Genomic DNA, 22,681 nt, shown 5'->3' on the forward strand with positions numbered 1-22,681 from the left:
ATCAGCGACTATAAAGCATTGATTTAAATCTCCTGATTGTATTTTCATTAATTTTTCTACAAATATACGCCCCTAAAAAAGACTACATTTACTTACCAGATCAGACAACAGCATGATGCATTCCAATTGGCCGAACACAGAGTATACTTGCCTGCGGCAAGCGTTGAGCTCTGTAACCTAATGTATTATGCTTTGAATTAATGCTTTAGAAGCACAGCTCATCAAAGGCCAGGAAGTGTACGTTGAGCCACAATGACATGGGCTGGTGCCTTGGTTTAGTACTATCTTTCTTTTTTTCTTTCTAAGTGTTTGACAACATTGTAACACTCCTTCATTACTTTTATTGGATACAAATGATATTTCAGCTAACTTACAAATCTGCAGAGAAAACTGGAATCAGTGTCCACTCATCCTTTATTTACAGAGCCAGATGGTACGTTTGGACGCCATCAAGCAGCTCCTAATACAACAGATGCTGAGTTGCGAAATTTCTCTGTTTTGGCTAGCTGGCTGTGTGCCAATCTGTCTGAAAGCCCATTATCCAAGGCAAATATGTGGACCTCTCCCCACCCCCTCTCTCTATCGGCTGCTATCACAGAGCATCAAGTAGATGCAGAGTGATTTCTTTGAGAACAGAGAATGGCCAGCTATCTGCATAAAAGTCTTCTTCACTCAACCTTTCTTCCAGAGATTTCAGCAGAGATTCTCTGAGCTGTCAGAAAACAATTGCTCTTTGTGAGAGGCGGGGGCAACTTTAAATTCAAAGATGTTTTAAACGACCTGCCATTGTGTGATTGATGGACTGTGTAATACTTGCCTCCCATTCCTCTATATCCTAAAAGAGAGGGCTTTAATTACGAGCCCTTTGTATTGATGCTGTCAGCTTCATTGTGATATGCATCATGTATGGGGTAAGAATGGATTTTACCAGCTGGTTGCTCCATACAGTATCATTGCACACAATGTCATCAGTTGAAATTGCATTGTCATCAAAGTAGAGTGAGATTGCCTGGGGATTTCAGCCTATGGTATTCATATATTCGCTTATCTGTCTGCTCCCACTCAGAGTTTTAAGTGAATTTGATTTTGATGGATGAACAATCAGGCATGAACTGACCTACAATGTAATCAGTATCTACTCTATGTATATGTATTTTGATGAAAACAGTTAATGTAATACTCACTTTTTATCTCAAGAGAGATGTTTTTAAGCACTCTGAAACCAAATCTGGATAGCCTAGTAGTGTGGATACACTTTTCCTCAAATAGTTCCGACTCACTATTCTGCTCACTTAACATTTACAGCAAAGAGGAAAAATCCAAATCCGTTGATGCTGGGCACCTGAATGTTAAGTTAGAAAATTCAGTTACACAAGCAAGATAATGCCATATTTGATTAGAAGAAGAAATTAAGTAGAGGAAAAAGGAAGAAGAATGTCAGTGGCCTGGGATCGACTATTGCGGTGGTCCAATTTATTGTTCTAGCTGACTGTAATTTACACCCAACTCGGAGCAGAGATAAAATGTGTGCAAACGTAACCAATCATTTGAGCTTTTATGTTCTAATTTCATATATGCCTTTTTCTGGATTTAGTACAAAGTTTTGAAAAAAGAGTAGCGATATGTATATATGAGACTTTTTTTGTTTTATTTAGTCTCTGTAATCATGGACTTTTTAAATGTTATTCCCAAAAGTATGAACATACAAACATATCTGGACTCGAAGGGAAGTGAGATCATGGAGAGACTGACTTTCCTTCCTCTCAGTCCACATTCTGATGTGTTCCCTTGAGTCCCATGACTGGTGAAGAGTTTCAGCATGATGTCATTAGTCCCACCTGGAACTGCGCCAGAGACTTCAATATGCCCAGCATCAATTTGGCAGAACAAACTGCTCTCTTCTCTTGTGGCCTTTATTGTTTCTCTGCATTGCTGCATTACATTTTATTGGAACGTCAAGATATCTTTTTTTGCTTGGTTTTCTGAAAGGATATAATGTGAGTTCACCTCCTCTGAGATCTCCTGTCATACGTTGTTCTTCTTGTGAGGCGGTAACGCCTTGATAGTTGGACTCGAGGCCCCTGAAGGATGAAGATGAAGCTGAAGCTCTGTTACTTTCACCAACGCCTCTGTGGTCCTCTTGATTTCAGATGTGGGTGTTCTCCAGTTCCGAATGTGACTAGTGTCATTAAGATATGTTAATTCATGATAATTAAGGTATTGGTATCATGCTTTCCATTAATGAACCATTGGGATTCATCAACATCAACACGGATAAGATTGAAAACAGATGTTTCTGAATGTTTAACGAATCAGGCAGGAGTATTTAGTTAGGACATTCTCGTGTGCAGAAAATGATAAGTGTTTCATGGGTGAGACTGGTTTATTATTTGGGTCTTATGGTTTATGTTTAAAGTGCATGAAGAGATGTGCTACAAACACATTGAGAAGATACAAAGCAAACTAAAATGGAATGTAAACTGAAATAATGACATTTTTTAATTTAGGTTACAGATTACAGCATGTGTTTCTCAGAAAATAAAAATATGCAGTTAAGCTTAATGTTTATGTGGTGAAGTAGGAAGTATTCATAATAATGTAGTTTTTTACAACTGTCTTGCAGCAATTCTGCCCATTTAAATGAGATTTACATAATGAGGCTTTTCTTCCTTTAGCATCACTACTGTTTGTTGTACTTGTGTTTTGAAATTTTAAAAACAACTAAAAACTGAGTGTCACCTGAGAGTTTTTCAGAAATACAGCTATTGAATGTGTTGTCCCACAAACTGGTCCAGTAGCCTTAAAACGTATTCAGCAATGCAAATCACCTACAAAAGCACCCTACAGTCAATATGCATCATGCAAAAGAGAGCAATATTAAGAATAGTGAATAATGTAGGATATCTTAAGCACACCGATGCACTGTTCTTAAAATCACGTACACTGAAATTTAGGGATTTAGTAGAGTTCAAAATGGCACAAATTCTGTATAAAGCAAAACATAATTTACTTCCTGGCAATATTCAAAAAATGTTTAGAGATAGAGAAGGGGATGACCTAAGAGGGAGATGGAATTTCTAACAGCCAATTGCTCATACAACTCTAAAAAGCATGTGCATATCATCTGTGGGGTGAAACAGTGGACGATTTTAACTGATGACATCAAAAAGTAAAAATCTGGTGCTATTCAAGAAGAAATTTAAAAACATGACTGGAGAAGTACAGACTTAATAGTATTGATGAAGCATAAGAAGTGTTTTGTTTTTGTTTGTTTTGTTTTTGTTTTATATATATATATATAGTTCTTTGGAATAAGTTTTTTTCAGCAATCATAAGTTAGGGCATTTATGAGCTAGATAGCTTCAGCCCTAACCCTTTTGTTCAGCCACTTTCTTCTTTTGTTTATTACTAATGGTTGTATATTTTGCTGATTGAAATAAACAAATCAACTCAAATCATTCATAATGGACAGTTTGGATAAATATTAAGAAAACACTGTTCTTTGGCTGCAGCATAAACGTGTCCGAGGGGAGAGGGAAAGTCAGACGGCCAGTAGAGAGAGCTCACCATTGTGTGCCAGCAATCATTCCCACTTGCCATTAACCTTCATGCACATCTTTTCCGTAATGAGGAACATTGTATTGTAGGCAGAATGATCACAAGACTGGCAATATATTTTGGATAGTTTAGTATAGTTTGTAAAATGGGATACTATCACTGTATAAAATAAAAACATAAATACCACCATACAAAGAATTTAAATTTCATACATGAAAAGTAGTTAACGCAAAGCAATCTTCAATTCAAAATGCAATGGAGCTTTACTTTTTTATATTCAGTATTGACAATGTTAATGCGTTTTGGGTTGGAGAGGAACAACATAACCGAAACCTGTATTAAGACTGTTTGTCCACTTTCACAGTCGGTTTTGGGTAACAAACAGAACAGAAAACCTTGTTAGCATAATTGACTACACCCACACGCCCACGCCCACGCACACACGCACAGACACTCACACACTCACACACACACACACGCGCGCACGCATACATACATATATTCAGTGTCTTGTGCAGGTATTGAATATTGCAGAAAACTACATCACAACAGATACTCGCAATAACTGCATGGTGGTTTTCTTTAGGGAAGTGCTGGCTTTAAATTGTGACAGAGGGCTGTTTTGTTACACAGTGCACAAACTGCTAGCATATAGTGGGGGCCTGTGATAAAAGTTATGGCTGTATAATAAAACATACCTGCTTCATATAAGTTGTGTATGTAAGGTCATACTTCAGTCACGGTGAAGTCAAACTTTGAAATCGATTTCATTGACTTTTTCGGTATTATAAATAAAAAAATACTTGTTCGTAATAGTAAACGGCATAAAAATTGTTTCAGGGTGTTTTAAGATACATTGTTTCTATTTGTTCATCATTCTGCTTTTTTTCCAACTTTTTATTACAAATAGAAAGAAGCAAAAAAAAGTGAGTGATTGATTGCTTTGACAGAACAAAGGAAATACGTGTCAGGAGAACAGGATGGAACAGCATATTATACAGCATACAATCTGAGCATCTGAGGCATATTGTAGCATTGTTACAGTATGTTGCACACATGCCACGTGTGACATATCCGCTTGACAGCAATCTTAAACATCAAAAGGTAAACATCAGATGCAGAGATGGATAGATGGATACTTTATTAATCCCACAAGGGAAACCAAAAATTCTCTCTCTACAGCAGTAAGTATACATACAGGTTAGCAATAAAATAATAATAAATAGAAAAATGCAGTATTTTAAAAAAATAATAATAAAAATGCACAATATATACAAAATAATATTAATATAAGATGTGTTTTTTGTTAGACTACAATTATGTCACATGATAAATTGTATTGTCTCTACGAAACTAAAGCTCTCTCCCCAGCAACACATACAAGCTAGACTGAATGGCAAATACCTTCACAAAACTTCTTACATGTATTCATGATTTCTGGACTACTGCTCTCAGTATTTGAGAGGATGTCTTCACATGACCCAATATCAAAATAACTTGAATATGTTCATGTTCGGCTCAAGTACCGCAACACACTGAATATGAGAGTGGATGAAATGTGAAACCTTTGTCTTCAACCTGGATAACCTTGTCTGTAACATGATCTGGATTACAGAGGCTGACAAGGTCATAGATGTGGTTAGGTGCTGGTCCAGCACAATTTACTGGTCAGCCTTGAAAGTCACCAGTACATTACAGTATCAAGGTTGCTGACACATTTTATATGAATAAAGAGAGACGGAAGAGTAATGTATTTGTCTGCATTGCACTATACTAATGTTACAATAATCTCATTAAACAAGCAAAAATGTAGCTTTTTATGCTTTCTTATATCTTTGAGGGAAACACCCGGTGAATTGGGACATGCACTATATATGAACACAGGGTGGCACAGTACCATTAAAGGGCATATAGGTGTCTGCAAATAGTTTTTGACCGTGGTTGTGTCATGGGTTGTGTTGTGCTGTACAGAACATAAGATATTGAAATTGTATAGGACGTTCGTTAAGCTACGATGTCACGTTATGGATTAAAAGCACAGAAAAAAGCCGCAGTGTAGTGGACGATCAATTTGTTTGTGGAAGAGCACGCGTCTGAACGTGTTTCCCCGTTCGCCCGCGAGTGGTTTCAATATTTGCAGTAGAAAAATGTAAGGGCCTCTACAAAAACTAAAGCTGTGTACTTGTCCGATTGTCAAACCGCTTTGAAAAACGTCTCCCTGAATTCCTTTCTGATGTCGGTCTAAGGGAGGCTTTTCCCCACTATTTTTGTCTATACATGACATTCACACGCACTTCACGCCATGATTGGCCACTTGTACAAGATGAGTGTTTACATTTCTCTCGCTCCCGCTCTTTTTTTTCTCTCCTTCTTGACACATCATTTCTGTCACTTTTAATTTCTACGTCACAATGAATTATGGGAGCGACTGTCAGAAAATGTGTGCCATCACTCCCAAATGTTAAATATATTGCGGCTCCACGAATAATCATTCCGTCTGTAGGGCCCATGAACGTATGTGCCAAATGTCAAGGCTATCCATCCAATAGATGTTGAAATGTTTCACTGAAAAACAAAAAGTTTCTGTCTCGAAGGAAAAGTCATCGGATCATGGTAGTCGGTGTGCAGTCCATCCAATGGTTGTTGACATATATATACCAGTGGTGGACTATTATATAATAGTGAGAAGCAGTTTACCCTGTTTACTTGTAATTGTGGTTCACTTGAGTCAGGATTTTACATAATCTTTCCCACTTCGACAACTTCGAGAGGTATCAATGCTGCTGTAGCTTTAACACACTGTCAAACATAGAGGTTGGAAAGTGTTGGCCAATATCAAACATAACATTGGATAGATAAGAGCCCTCCTAATGTAATGGTATAAAAGAATATGCTTTAAATGGTGTAATTAAGTAGATATAGTGTTTGCTAATGTGTTTATAGGGTCAAAATTCCAAGTATTTATGAACCATTCTCTGGATTTTGTGGGGAAGAATGTGTATTAATCACAATTGTTATTCATTTTATGATGTGTTTTACATCCTCTGGCCATTTGACAGACATTTCTGTGTCTCTGATGATTTTCAAAAAGCATTACATTACCAGGCTAAAAGATATAGGATGTAATAATATCCAGGCTAAGCTTTGCACAATGACTACCCCAGGTCATTCAAGACTATTGGACCATTAATTGAAATTTGGTTTTAATTAACCACCCAAAGAAAATGAAATCCCATTACTTGAGACGTTATGAAATACATTTTCAAGTGGTGTGAAATAAAATTTGTGGGTGAGTGCAGTTGATGTTTAAAAAAAAAAAATGTTAATATCAGAGCAACAGAAAGGTCACCTTTATTAATCATGATCATTATTTAAAGTAATTAGCCCAGATATGAATGGAGACATTTTTTAATGTTCTCAGAAGAATTATTTTTTTCCCTCAGTTACTTGAAGGGCACTAATACATTTTGTATTTTGTACGCATTATGAAAGTAACAAAGTCCAGCCTTAATTACGACTGGCACTACTGTGTTGGTTCACTTTCCCACTGTTTTTGTATTGATTATGAAGGTTTTTATATATTATTACATTTGTATTCAACCTGCTTTCCCTTCGGAACAAATCGGAAGGTGGCACACATATGCATTTCAATAATAATGACCATGAGTCAACAGCTATATCTCACAACTTTACGGAACTTATATTCAATTAATGTTCCAAAACAACACAAATAAAAGTTATTATTGGATTATTAGAGACTGAAGACGTTGAGAGGATTGTTCTTCAGTACATTGCAATCACTGAGATGTTTTTCTGTTTCATAGAGATTGTTAAGCTGTGAAATTGAAGCCCATCCCTCTGTTCTTTCTACATCCATTTTGCCTTTCCCAACTTATTTTTTCTTAATTTCTTGGAATATTTGGATGATTATGTAATGTATTGTGTCAGTAAGCAGCATACACCCATGTATTGATGCGTTTCCAAGTATTTAAACCCTAAGGCCCAAAAGCTGAATGTTATCCAAGGTCAATAACTCTCAATGTTAAGTCCCTGGCAAAACATGTATTTTGGCCAGCGAAGAGCAGTTCCCTCTTCATGAGTTGGACAGGCTGTAGCTGCTAACCAGAACTCTCAGTACAGTCTGTTTTCCTGGTAAAGTGTCTTGAAATCACATAAAGACCCATTAGTTACACAAAAGAAGAGTGGTGATTCATTCAATGCATTTGCTACTAAGTTCAAGAATTCATGTTCAGATTATGTAACTTCAAGTTTTTCTCAACTGTCCTTACAATAATGGCTATCTGAAAGAAATGGGATCAGCAACTTTTTGAGTGAGTACCAAACACCATCTCCCGGTACTCACCTGAGTAACTCACTGAAAAAGTTATGTGCACCCCTGATTATGATGTATTCTGAATACAAAACCCTGAAACTCTTTGCAACGTGATCACAGCTGGTTTAAATCAACTGCTTATAAAATAATAGAAATATAATTGATACCCTGAATGCCATCGGTCACCACTGCCTGGAAATAAAACACTCACAGACATTATTTCAGCAAGTTAAATTATCTATTTATGACCAGTTTATTACCTTTCAACAGTTACTTCACAGTACTGCACAATAGTGTGTGATTGGTTCATAATGACCTCTAATTTCCCTCAATTAGCATGCATAAAACTGAATTCTGTGAGCTCAGAATGGTCCTCCGAGCACAATTCATCTTAGCCAAGCCTTGTTTTACTGGTTAATTTCTTACATCGAAATAATTGCATTGGACTTGATCATTTGATCATTTTACATCGACTATTTAGACATCAAATTCTGTCCTAGTCTTTTCTTAAACCTTTTACACAGACACGGAGAGAGTAAACTTAATATGTGCCACTATTTCTTTCCGAGAACCCTGTAATGTCAGGAAGCCTGAACATCAACAACTTGATTCACATGTTGTAACTCTTGCCAAGGGTTTGTGAAATTATTCAAATCATCTGTATGAATGGTTTGATACATAACTACAGTAAATCATATGATTAATATTGTGTTGCTTTTGTTTTGTGATATGAATTATCCTGAGAGACACTAAAATGGTAACAGATACAAAATGAGCATGCCCAATACACAGGGGCTTACGTGTCCTTGATTTGGGTTGGAAAAATGAAATGAAAAATCCCTATAGGCTTTAAATATTGAAACAATTGTGGGTGTAATGGCACATTACTTAGCTGCAAAGAAACTAGAGTGAGTGACTAGGGACTGATCATCTACCTATTTAAGGTGCCACTAGAGAGAAAAGGGGATCGGCATAAACAAGTTGCAAAAAGGATGAGGAAAAGGGATTCCAATGCAGTTCATCATGAACTGCAACTTCTACCAGTCTTGAAAATGGAGGGACAATCAAACATTTGCTTCCACATTAGCATGTAGAGCCACGGGGAGTTTCTCAGGCACTGGTGGTTTAGCACACTTAGCAGAACTGTGGATTATCATGCAAAGGACAGAGTGTGATCCTTGAACCCAGCTGTTTTGGATGATCCCACTTAACATAATCAGAAGTTAATTTATACTTTTTCCCATCATAACAGTTTATAGAAAGCCAGAATGAGCCTTATGGTTTGATACCATTGAATGATTCGCACAGTAATGAATAAGAGTAATGGACAACCTGAAGACTCTGTTGTATCTATCCATTTATCTATTTACCCATGTCTTTGGGTTAAAATGACCAGCATGAAGGTGTTTATTAAGCATTTGCTTTACATCATTCTGTTTGTTTGTCAAACCAAATTTAAAAAAGTATGAAAGCATTTTAAAATGAACAATATTTCACTGTACCTTAAATGTACTTTTATACCCCGCACGATGTAGTATTTCGTATGACCTCTTATCAAACTGAATACAAAACTCAGATTCTATTGTTGGCATTACTTATGTTTTTAAATGTTTCAAGATTTAGTTAGAATTTTGTTTTTCTTGATGACATAAAATATTAAAGAGAGGAATGACACCCAGAAATACCAAACCAGGAGATGAGTCCCTGCATGTTTCTTGAGCTAGCATGTCATGGAAAATGTCTGCAGCATGTTTGTTGACAAAGATTGTTTTCAGGATCTTAATATTAATCCACTTTTTTATTTTTATTTGAAACAGCCAAACAAATATTTAAATCTGCAATAAATCAGAATTAAGTTTTGTTATAAAGTTGTATTTTTGAATGACAAGATTACAGAGTGTAAGGTATTTGTCCTGAATCAACAACAAATGTTATGATAAAAACCATAGCCTCTTTTAACTTGTACTGTAACACTTTATTCAGTTATAGGTCCAGAGGGCAGTTTCAGTGAAGAACTAATGCATTTGGGAATATGGGTGGGTGCTCAGGTTGATAATGTATGTACTAGTGTCTAAAACTTGTTAATATTTTGTTACAGTATGCAATCAGAACCTTTACATTAATCATTCATATTCCTGGTGGCCCATTATTTCTGCCACTAACTTATTAATTTGTTGTACTGACGTTCTTCATATAATCAAATACCTTTTGTTGGCTGCTATACGGACAGAGCCATAACTTGAGACATTAAAGTGCAACAACACTGACTAGATTAAACAGCAGTCTTCAAAGCCTTTCGTCTGGTTTATATTGTAGGAAAAAACATTCAATGCTGTAAATATAGGCACAATAACCAGTTTTTCTGTTCTATCTCTCCCTCTTGTCCCCAAACCCTCCATCAATTTAGAGTTTTTCTTGGAGCTGCTAGACAATTCTGAGAAGTCTCTTCACGGCATATTCAAAATGACGTATGGGAAGCTGTACATGAAGAACTCCCAGGTGTTCCAGGACCTGTTCGCCGAGCTAAAGCGCTACTACACCGGAGGCAACGTCAACCTGGAGGAGATGCTCAATGACTTCTGGTCCAGACTGCTGGAGCGCATGTTCCAGTTACTCAACTCCCAGTACCAATTCACAGACGACTACTTGGAGTGTGTCAGTAAATACACAGATCAGCTAAAGCCCTTTGGAGATGTGCCCCGGAAACTTAAGGCCCAGGTCACCAGTGCCTTCATCGCTGCACGGACGTTTGTCCAGGGGCTAATGGTGGGTCGGGAGGTCGCCAACAGGGTAGCCAAGGTGAGTTTAATTTTCTTCTCATACTCATTGTGCATGGCACTTAAGCCATCCTGTGCTGTTGAGCAGTTTTGAATTATGCTTGAAGATGAAGTATTACGTTTTAAAATATCCTGTAAGATTTCAACTGCCTGCAATTGCATTTGTCTTTTCTATAACACTGGATTGTTTTCATGAGGCCATGCATGAGTTCCATATTTTGTGATTATTGTAAATTGACTTAAACACAGGATGAACATGGTTTAATGGTTTAGTTATACGCTAAATCTTTCGAAACCTCTTCACTGGACTTAACAGCATTCCCCTTTTAGATTAGACTGCATCTGAAATGATTTATTAAAGATTTTCTTTTATATGCACTTGATCTCTGGCTGTGAGGGGCAGTACGAGACATTATATGTGTATGACTGGTGGAGTACACAGCATGCAGTATGCTCTACATGTCAGAAGAATCCCCCGCAGAGAGCAAAGCTTTGCAAAAAGAGAAGATTAAAGCCCGCGCCCCCTGAGATTTCTGATACGGTTTTGTTTGCAGTGTTTTTTCTTGTTTTGTTACTTTCCATTCATAATGTATTCAATTCAATTCAGTTTATTTGTATAGCCCAATTTCACAAATTACAAATTTGTCTCGGAGTGCTTTACAATCTGTACACATAGACATCCCTGCCCCAAAACCTCACATCGGACCAGGAAAAACTCCCAAATAACCCTTCAGGGGGAAAAAAAGGGAAGAAACCTGGAGGAGAGCAACAGAGGAGGATCCCTCTGCAGGATGGACAGATGCAATAGATGTAATGTGTACAGAAGGACAGATTTAGAGTTAAAATACATTCAATGAATATGACAGAGTGTATGAATAGTTCATAGTAGGCATATTCCACGATGGAGACCTCCACGATCCATCAGGCAGATGGCGGTGGGGAGGAGGAGTGGCGGAGTCTCAACAGTGGGCGGAGTCTCAACAGGACAGTGGCGTAGTCAGGAGCAGGAATTTACGACCCAGACGATCCATCAGGCAGATAGGATCTATGCCGTCTCATAGGGTCCGATGACCCCATGAGACGTGAAGTCAAAAGGACTCCGGGGAGAAAGCAGAGTTAGTAACATGTGATTGAGAGATGAACATTCATCCTTAAGGAGAGAAAAAAGAGGAGATAGGTACTCAGTGCATCCTAAAACGTCCCCCGGCAGCTATAAGCCTATAGCAGCATATCAAGGGGCTGGACCAGGGCAAACCTGATTCAGCCCTAACTATAAGCTCTGTCAAAGAGGAAGGTCTTAAGTCTACTCTTAAACGAGGTGACTGTGTCTGCCTCCCGGACTGAAATTGGAAGCTGGTTCCATAAAAGAGGAGCTTGATAACTAAAGGCTCTGGCTCCCATTCTACTTTTTAAGACTCTAGGAACTACAAGTAGTCCCGCATTTAGTGAGCGTAGCTCTCTAGTGGGGCAATATGGTACTACAAGCTCCTTAAGATATGATGGAGCATCACCAATCAAGGCTTTGTAGGTTAAGAGAAGAATTTTAAAAGTGATTCTTGATTTTACTGGGAGCCAGTTATGTATCAGAACATAAGTAATATGAATACAGTTTTTGTTTATTTTGTTGCTAATGGTTTGGCTTTTTTTGGGGGGGGGGGGATTTGTTGATTTGATTCTGAGAAATGAATATGTTTTCAGAGCGTTATCAAACACTGGAGATTATGAATGTGTTTTTCAAGGCTTAGAGGATATGTTTTATAATTCCATGTTAAATGTAGAAAGTTATGCAACAGTTTTTCATCAATGTCTAAACTGTAAACATTATATAATCAAAGCTGTTTGCTCTTGATGGTGCAGTGCATTGCTCTATGAAATATATCAAAGACTGGCAGGAATTATACAACTAGTAGCCATTACTAGTTTCACACAAACACATTACAGGACTGTCTCAGAAAATTAGAATATTGTGATAAAGTTCTTTAAAAGCCTCTAAAATCCTATCTCATAAAATTTTAATATTTCCTCAGACCAAGTAAAAAAAAAGATTTATAACAGCTGAGTGTTTGTCAAGGCTCAGGAAACCCTTGGAGGTGTTTCGAGTTAATTAGACAATTCAAGTGATTTGTTTAATACCCTACTAGTATACTTTTTCATGATATTCTAATATTTAGAGATAGGATATTTGAGTTTTCTTAAGCTGTAAGCCATAATCAGCAATATTAAAAGAATAAAAGGCTTGCAATATTTCAGTTGATTTGTAATGAATCCAGAATGCATGACATTTTTGTTTTTTTAATTGCATTACAGAAAATAAAGAACTTCATCACAATATTCTAATTTTCTGAGACAGTCCTGTATATATTATAATATTTTTTTATATTTAACTCAATACAATATATGAAGCCATTAGACCCTTTATATACCTAAAGCCATGGATTTATCTTTAGAAATAGAAACCATAATATGAAAACAGTTGTCTAAAAATTGTCTTCAGAGTTCAGGAGTGAAATTATTCCTTTTTATCTGCTGTTAGCTTGAAGCTCCCTGTGCCTTTCAGTCAAAAAGGGGAGACAAATTGTCAAAAGAGCATTGTGAGAATACAAAAAAAGAGATCTGCTGACTGAGTTTAAGAAATAATAATTGTCAGTGTTGGAACCTTAACCAACTCCCTCTGGTAAGCTGTTTGTACAAAGTAAGGGTAGATAGTGAACATAACTGTATGCATTATATAATAAAACAACTTAAGTTATATGATCACATATAAATATCCAACTCACACAGGTGAACCTTCTACTAGACTCTATGAATAATATTCCCTTCAAATCACAGGCATGCAGTTCCCCTAAAATATTTCCATATGCGTAGCCGTCCGATCAGGAGGTGCCTACCGGAACACAAGCATACTCATCGCTCCTCTCCCCGGATACAGTCGCCACTTTAAGAACCAATTCACTGCCCGTCATGTCCCAGCCTCTCATGTCCCAACAGCTTGGACTGCCTTGGTGCAGACGACACAGTGCTCAGCAGCCACCAAGCTGCCAATCGATGCCCAAGATTCAGCGCTAGCAGCGGGGAAGTCCACGGGCTCATCCCAAGTTGGTGAACCGTCTCCCCCATGGTTATTGTCTCTCCCTCTCTACCAGACATCTGGCAGTTTGTACCTCACCTGCTTACACAGTCAGTCAGTCATCTGCCCCTCACTTACACACCGAGTAACAATGTGATGGTGAGAAAGAGGCAGCATTGGTGAGGCAGAGCACCCATGCCTCCCACCACCTCTCTGCTTAGCCGAAGGTGAACAGATTCAGCCAAGCACAGAGAGGTCTCTGGGTCAGCAGAAGGGTCCTGCCTGGAATGGAACGAGTTGTAATTGCTGGGCTGCAGCATGGAGATTGGTTGGCAGGCTGGGGGATGCACAATTGTTTGGAATGAAAACGGATTATTTCAAATCTTTATGTTGTTTGCTTTGAATGTTAACACTGCAGTATGTCGGTACTCCTGGTGGGAACACCGTTTTTGTGGAGGGGGGTGTTACGACCACTTCTTTCCACTAGGCGTCTTTGTCTTGTTTGCTTTCTCTTTTCTTTCTTTGAGGACGTTGATTATTTAATGAGCCACATCTGAGCCTGGTGTGGCTCCAGCTTTAAAGTCTCTGCACCTGAACATTGATGTTCTCTTTCTCGGCTGCCGTTTAGTTTAATTTGTTTCAGACATTTCCACACATCCACATGCTAACATCACTGATTACTGACTTTCCACCTTTTGTTTGCTTTAGTTAATAATATCTATTAAAGTGTATGCAGCAGCCCTTTCTTCCTGCGACTATGGTTTGGCGTCAGATCACTTTTCGGCCACTTTCTCGTGAAGCAGATCTTGCAAGAGGTCAGGAGGCAACACCCTTTGATGCGTACCTCCACCCTGCAGTGGGAACTGCCATTGGTACTTGAAGCTTTCATTTCCCTTTTGAAGCTTTTGAGCCTCACTGACCTCTGCCAAGAGACTATGCAAACCAGGGGTGCTCACACTTTTTCAGCATGCGAGCTACTTATTATGTGACCAAGTCAAGGCGATCGAGGGGGGGGGGGGGGGTGCTAGTGACTTTTTCTTTGCTCCGTCCCGATGCGCGCAAACCGGTGTCGGAGCTCTGCGGCGCACGAGACGGCGGGCAGAGGACTGTTAACGCGACACGTAGAGACAGAAATGGCATGCTTCTGCTGTAATGTTGCGCTATAGAGAAAGTGACAGGGGGGCGGGCCAATTTTTTTTTATGTCATGCGATCTACAATACTACGCCGCGATCGACTGGCAGGTCGCCGCGATCGACTGGCAGGTCGCCGCGATCGACGTATTGAGCACCCCTGATGTAAACTAACCGTCCTGTTGGTGCATCCCAGTTTCTATAAAAGTATATCGTAGGATCTCAGACTTCAAGGTAATGACTTAAAATGTCAGTTTATGACTACTGTGAAAAGTTATATTTTTTGAAAGCCACATTATGATTACACATAAAGTAAGCAGCAATCAAATTCACAATCTACTTGTTCCTCTTCATTAGAACAGATACTAAACCATGGCCAACTTCTATTATTAGTGTGTCTAAAACTAAACTACTAACTTGATATAGCGTCACTCTCCTCTTGTAACAGATCTCACTTAATTATGGGGGATTGGGGGAATTTACATCATGATAGTATTTACATAATAAAGCGAGAGTTAGTGATCTTTCATTGTTTATTATTGTTAATATCTAAGGATGGGTCAAATGCAGAAAAGAATTTCCCCACGGGGATAAATAAAGGATATATTATTATTATTATTATTATGAAATCCCATATTCCTTGGTTTCTCATCAATTATGAAGTGGGGCCAGGAAACGGTGTGGCATTGCTAAAGGCTGTTACTGTATACTGTATAACTAGAAGTGAAAAAGTAGCTTGACGTGACAACTCCCTCCTGGCTGGTCTACCTGCTAAGGCCATCCGACCCCTGCAGCTCATCCAGAATGCAGCAGCTCGACTGGTCTTCAGCCTCCCGAAATTCACCCACACCACTCCGCCTCCGCTCTCTCCACTGGTTACCGGTGGCTGCTCGCATCCGCTTCAAAACACTGGTCCTGGCGTACCGTGCTCTAGACGGATCGGGCCCCGTCTACATCCGGGATATGGTCACACCGTACACCCCGGCACGTTCGCTCCGCCGGCAACAGCCAATCGACTTGTGACTACTGCACCTCGAGCTAATCACTGAAATCCAGACTGTTTGCTGTCCTGGCTCCTCAGTGGTGGAACGAGCTCCCACTGACATCAGGACAGCAGAAAGTCTCTACATCTTCCGTCGGAGACTGAAAACACACCTTTTCCGACTATATCTGGATTAAAACACAGATTAGCACTTCAGTGGCACTTAGATAGCACTTACTTATGGTACTTTTGTAGTTCGACTATGTTGAGGAAATGTTACTTCCTGTATTCTTGTTGTTCTTAGTTTGTACTCTAGGTTGAAATGCACTTATTGTAAGTCGCTTTGGATAAAAGCGTCTGCTAAATGACATGTAATGTAATGTAATCTAAGAATCGACCTGCGACAAAAAGTCCCTCTCATCTCCTTACAACAGAGTCTTAGAGTACATACCAATCTCTCACTTCTTAGGTGTAAGCACACTTCATATAAAAGGCAATTTTTGTTTGATTTTGTAACCATAAGCAACAGGGATTCATACACACATTTGTGCGGTGTTATAAAAGCAATTACTTTATCGAAATCAGTGTTTTGCTATTTGGTCATTCAGCATGTGTGCTACAACAGTAACTTGATTGATCAATTATTTTATCAACAGAAAATGAATCTGCAACTATTCTCTTAAATAAATTGTTGTTGAAGCAGTTTCTAAGCAAAAAAAGTCAACAAAACAATAAAACTGAAGACATTACCTTGGATTCTGGGAAACTGTAATGACTGACACGCTCAATGCAGAAAGATGAATCCATGAATTAAGAGAATAATTAGCGAATGAATAGGTAATGGAAATAATAGTTAGTTGTAGCCATAGTTCAATTTGATATATAATTAATAATATTGCATTATATTTATGCAGTAATTTCTGCGCATGGATTTGGGATCGATTCTTATCATCGTAGGCTGTTATGAAATTTCCATTTTCTTTCCTAAGATCTTAAAGGATTTTTTGTCTTCGTCCACTTAAAAGTCGAGATTGAAAGATCATTCTTGACCTTCCACTGCTGCTAATTTTATCAACTCATTAATTATACATAACTCACATTTTTGGTCTTCATCGTCTGACTTTCTCTTCTTCTTACACCACAACCATTGTAATACTTGAAATGAAATACTTAATTTTTTTTAAATATCTGTTAAAAACATTTCTACAGCATGTGTGTTGCAAATTGTACATTGCCCCTAGTGATTGGCTCTATAGCCACTGTTAAAAGGCTTTAACTCAAATAACCAAATCTGTAATGAAAACCAGAGGTTTCAGAAAGACAAACTGAGCCTTTTATACGAAATAGCTGCATTCAACCATCTGTCTGTTCAATGTTCATGTTACTTTAACAAATGATGGTGCTCTGATGCTGATGAGCTACACATAGTTACCGCTAACATGCATGCAGTCAATTCAGAACGGAGAGATATCGCTCCATAAAATGGGATTGCACTCGATTTCCACTAAACAGTTTCCTGGACCCGATCCTGGATTAAGAGCAGAATCTCTCTGGATTACAATTTATGATGACCATTAAGAGTTTTATCCTGGTGCTACTTAAAACGCAGTCCAACCATATTAAGACCTGCTCAGAGAAGATTGCAGGGATTTGGACGTTGAAAGGTTTAAAGTGCAGGCATTTAGAGCACTTATCACTCACTCTGCATACGCACAGGAACCCAGCCTAATTCATGGTGCATATTTATTTGTGACATTGGATGGAAGTAAGATATTTTGTACTGAGGGATTTGTTTTTCCTGATGGCTTGCCTTACACTGTCATGTTGATCTCGTTATACATTAATTTCCAATCACAAACTCTCAGATAATTTGACATTAAGCTCCAAGGAAGTCTCTAGTCTTTACACAATATGTACTTTACAGTAATGTAAAATATCATATCAGTAACTGTTTTCGATAGTTTTTCTTGGATTTCTTATTTATTTTCTCCTTTATGTACACAGTGTTCAAATTAGTTCAGCCCACTCTCTGCCAGGACTGAATACTACATTTAGTGCAGTGCAATACAATACAGTGCAAGTGCATTCAAGACTTATGGATACATGCTCACTCTGATTCAGTCTGATATTACATAAAATGAGATTAAGTGAAAAATGATCACATCCCTGCTCATATTGTTCACCCATTTAACAGTAAATGCAACAACAAAAAAGACTGCGGTCACAGTACTCGGCAGCTCCGTATGGCGCTACATTCTAAGCCCAATTAAAAATATATATATATCGTACAATTATATAGTATAGCTAAATCACAATGAGTTGTTCCAAAGCAAAGCAATACCGATGGAATTGAAGGGACACAATGAAAAAAAAAAGCCTTCTTTTAAGTAAGAGTGAATATACAGTGTCCATCTTGTATGTGGTCTTGTTGAGTCTTACTTGGGTAAGTATTTGTGGTAAAAGGGTTGCAAAACCAAAAAGTTGACGAAAACTATTTGACGGCAGATTCTGCTCAGGGCAGATAACGTGATCTTCTCCATTAGAGAGTATGGTTCATGCATGTTTCTCAGCTGATGCCCACTTCTACAGATGCACTGGACAAACTTGTCCTAAGCTCTCTCTCTCCCTTTCCTTTCTCTTTCTGGCTCGCAGCTCACACAGCTTGCTGGAAATAAGGCCTCAGCCACAGTGCTGTGATGGCAGATGGCAACTGGTTTATAAAGGTTGGCACGTCATCAGGAAATGTGTTGCACCAAAGATGTCCTTTTTAATTAAAAGATTTTGATCTGTGTTGAACTGCAGAATGTTGTTAAAAATCTGAGGCATCATGTGGTCTGAAATACAAGGACATGATATGAAAGGATAATATAGAAATACGCCATATACATCTCAGTGACGTGCAGTGAGGTTCATGGTTGGTGAGGCACTGACTGTCATGATAAATCACGGTTGTCGCAGCGAGAGAGGACACAAATGCTGACATTACTGCAAAAAACAATATTTAATCCAACAAACCAGAACGGACAACAAAAACGCGGACCAAACAGTACGAAGCCACACTGGGAATGAGACAAACAGGGTTTAAATACACAGGCAAGGTGAGAGGATTGGACAACGTGGAACGAGACACAGGTGGACACAATGAGGGCGGGACCAGCAATCACACAGAAGGAAACAATCAGGACCAGGGCAGCCAATCACAGGGAGACAGACGACACAAGGACTTCAAAACAAGACACAAAACGAGACACAAACTCCAGATCCTAACACTGACTCCTTTAGTGTCAGATTTACAAATATATAAACCCAAAAGGGTAGCTTATTCAATTGGCTACTGGTTATTTCATGTCTCATCAGCATTCTTCACACACGCGCACACGGTACATATTACAGATACCTAAAGGTAAGAACAAGTTTGAAGCAAACCTTTTAGCTCCGGCGTTGGTCTACCTGTGTTAATCACGTCCACTTTTGACTGAAAGTCCAGTTTTGAGACATTTTTAAGCTTAGCTATATAATCCTCTTCCATGTTGGCAGTCTGGCGTAGCAAAATACAAAAACAAATGGACTTGACTCGCCTGGCGCCTCTGCGTAGAAGAAGCAGCAACAAGTACCCCTTGGCTCACGAGCCAACTTGTACTTGTACTCACTGCAGTGAGGCAGAGTATTATCTGCCTCATCCTGCGCCTTTTCACTGAGGTTTTATTTCCTATCAGCAAAACTAAATATGTCACTTACAAACATCAAACTGTAATGGTTAAAGACCTTAGCCAGACTGTGGAAAATCAGGGCAAATAAACATATCTGCAAACATTATATTGGCGACATGCAGAGATACGGCAACCCGCACGGGCCAATTGCATGCATCAACCCAGCTTGTGATGGATTGCGCAATCAGAGGTGAGGCTCGACTCGTCGCTGCCTCAACTCTCGTTTCATCCTGTGTTTGAACAGGAAATAGGCAAATTCAGAGATTTTGACTATAACATGTTCGAAATTAGTCATACATAAAGATCGGTGGACAAATATTAATATAAATTTGATGTTATCATTATTATTATTATTTTTTAATTTTTTTTATTAAAATGTTTTACTGAGGGATGCCTCACCTGCCTCCCCTGACGCACGTCCCTGACATCTCTCCATGTTCTTCAATTTCACACTGAAAACTCAAGATCGAGACTTAGGGAGTCTGACACAGATACAGAGTGGGAGACTTTGATACAGAGTGAGAGACTTTGATACAGAGTGGGAGACTTTTATAAAGAGTGGGAGACTTGGATACAGAGTGGGGGGGCATTTTCAGTTGACCAGATTAAAAAGGATGGAAAATAAAAAGAAGAAAAATATCCATTGAATTCTAACATGTTATGAGAATAAACATATCAGTCTTATCAAACAATCCAACAACTAGTGCAAATATTTCACATCAGTTGACTGTGTCCACCAAGATCACATCATATGACTACTTTTTTGCACCTTGACTTAAAGTGTATGGCACCACATCTTTATTTAACGAGCACTTAGAGATGGTTGTCAGCATCGATGTTGTGACATTTGTTCAGAGGTTTCCTGGCAGCCGTGTGGGACCTGTTTGCCCCTGACATTCAGACTGGCCTGCAGACCTTCAGAGTCTGACAGACACAGGGTGAGTGCTATACTTTAATCCAGGAGGCTCCACGGCAGATGGTTAAAAACAGCGTTTGCAGGTCTTGTACCCATCAGAGATGTTGAACGGTTCACTATATGCTCTGCCTTGTCATCGAGCAGCAGAGGCTGGCTTTTAACATGTTTGCACTTGTCTTGGTAAATTAAAGAAACAGTCCTAACGGCTGCTTCAGACATGCCACATAACATGGTACATGTCACGGTAGATCCACGGTCGCCGCGTCCACCAAGTACTGCTGTGTTGCTTTGTGGCGGCACAGCTGCTCACAAGTGGACTGTTCTCTCGGTCTCAGACATTCATTGATTTGACAGCAAGATGATTTTAGTGCAGCCTCTCCGGAATTGTCTTTGGCTCCATCTTAGATTTAACATAGTGAGTGGAGGGAGACGAACGTTCGGAGACGCACAGAAAGGAGACATGATTATTGAAAGAACAATGCTACAGACCAATGACATTGTCATATGTGGGATTGTATGTACCAAATGATGAATATTCATTTCAAGTTTACCCATTTGTTTATCTTGACAATTTAACATGTTCAATATGCTACCACACATTCAAATGCAAACCAGGGCATACTGGACACATTTTAGGTACACTCAAGGCAGGGTAAAGTACTTTTGGCCATAGTTAGGCCACTCAAAATATTTCAGTTCAATTTCGTATTCAATTATATTTGACAAATATCACAAATCACTAATATGCAACATACAACATCCTCTGTTCATGTAGCCGAGCATCAGATATGGAAAAGCTTCCCCCAAAAAAACTTGAACAGTTGGTTAAGGTCAGATTACTTCATGGATGAAGGAAAGTAACACTTTTTTTTGTGTTCAAATTCAATGCCTTTATTTACTTAAGTCATCATGACTTAGTAAACTCCAATAAGAGATTAAACATCAAATAATAAACAATAATTAAATGTTAAAAATTAAATGAAGACGCCTCCATGCCATTGAAATGTTCCACTAACGTTCATGAACTCGATTAAATGTTGATGAACTTCAGAAAACATGTTTAGGCAATATCTAGAAGAAGCATTAATTTATGTGTAGTGAATGTTACCTTCTGTAAGCATATTCCAGCTGATGTTGGGAATTTTCTCCAACTTAAGAAAAACATTTCTGATTTGTATTGCAACAACTTTTGATGTAACCCTTCAGTTAGAAGAAATTATTACCAGGCACATGGTTCTCTTAGCAGATGGTAGCTTGACATGCACAGTGACAGATCACTTATATTGCCATTGACACTAATGGCTGTGGAATTGATTGGGGACATTGGGGCACCAATGCAGTCTTACATCCATGTCCAATCAGTGCAAAGCAGCGCAGCCTGTCACAATAATTATGACCGAACTATTGAGACAATTTTTTGGCGACACTCTCAATGTCCCACTAGTGTTCCCCATGATTGGCCTTGGTAGCTTGCAAAGTCATTGTCATTCCTCACAACTTCATTACATTGTGGCACAGAGCAATTTTCATCTTCTGCGCTCCTCCCTCTCTGCTACTCCTGAAGGGAGTTCACACCATATGTGCATGACAACACCCTGTCGGATAGACAAGGTGATGTCTACCAAGAGTGTCATTTAGTGTTACCTCTCATTAGTATAGTGGGGCCTTGTCCTTTATTATAATGATTTAGTTATCGTGAATATGTCTTATTGCCGATAGTGAACTCAGGTGAGTGTAAGGGCTCCCGACTGGCTTTTTTATGGATGAAATGAGAAGTGCTTGCTTCATTATTGCTGGGGCTGGCTCATGTGATTTTTATAATCTCGCATTTCCAATCCTGAATAATGTTAATGCTCACATCAGGGGTCTGGCTGAAATGCTGACTGCATCTTTACGCTCGCTCTCTTTTAAAGCAGCAGGCTAATGAGATGGCCGCTGTTTATTCCTCATCCCACTCTCATTTGTAAGGGGAGCATTTCTCGACAAAAAAACCCTCAATACAACTAAGTTCATTCACTCCAAGAATGCTATTAAGCAAAAGTACTTTAACGACTCTGTAAAAATCTTACAATTACATGTATATTTAAAAGCTTCAGCAATATGTATTTAATGTATCAAAAGTTAAAATACTTGAAATGCAGAATGTTTAGTCACTTTAGGTAAACATTAAATATCAAACTAAGTAACTTTAAAGGAATGAAATTTAA

At 38.7% G+C, this 22,681-nt stretch overlaps 1 protein-coding gene across 2 annotated transcripts in view; it reads left to right on the forward strand.

Moving 5' to 3' along the window:
• Window positions 1–22,681, forward strand: part of gpc6a (glypican 6a) — a 159,846-nt gene that overhangs the window by 64,231 nt on the left and 72,934 nt on the right. For both annotated transcript variants that reach the window (XM_056412393.1, XM_056412392.1), the window contains exon 3: window positions 10,299–10,690. In XM_056412393.1, the coding sequence (XP_056268368.1) occupies window positions 10,299–10,690 (392 nt within the window). The remainder of the gene's footprint in view (window positions 1–10,298; window positions 10,691–22,681) is intronic.

The sequence above is a fragment of the Pseudoliparis swirei genome, chromosome 4 (assembly GCF_029220125.1).
Source record: "Pseudoliparis swirei isolate HS2019 ecotype Mariana Trench chromosome 4, NWPU_hadal_v1, whole genome shotgun sequence".
Classification (NCBI taxonomy): Eukaryota; Metazoa; Chordata; class Actinopteri; order Perciformes; family Liparidae; genus Pseudoliparis; species Pseudoliparis swirei.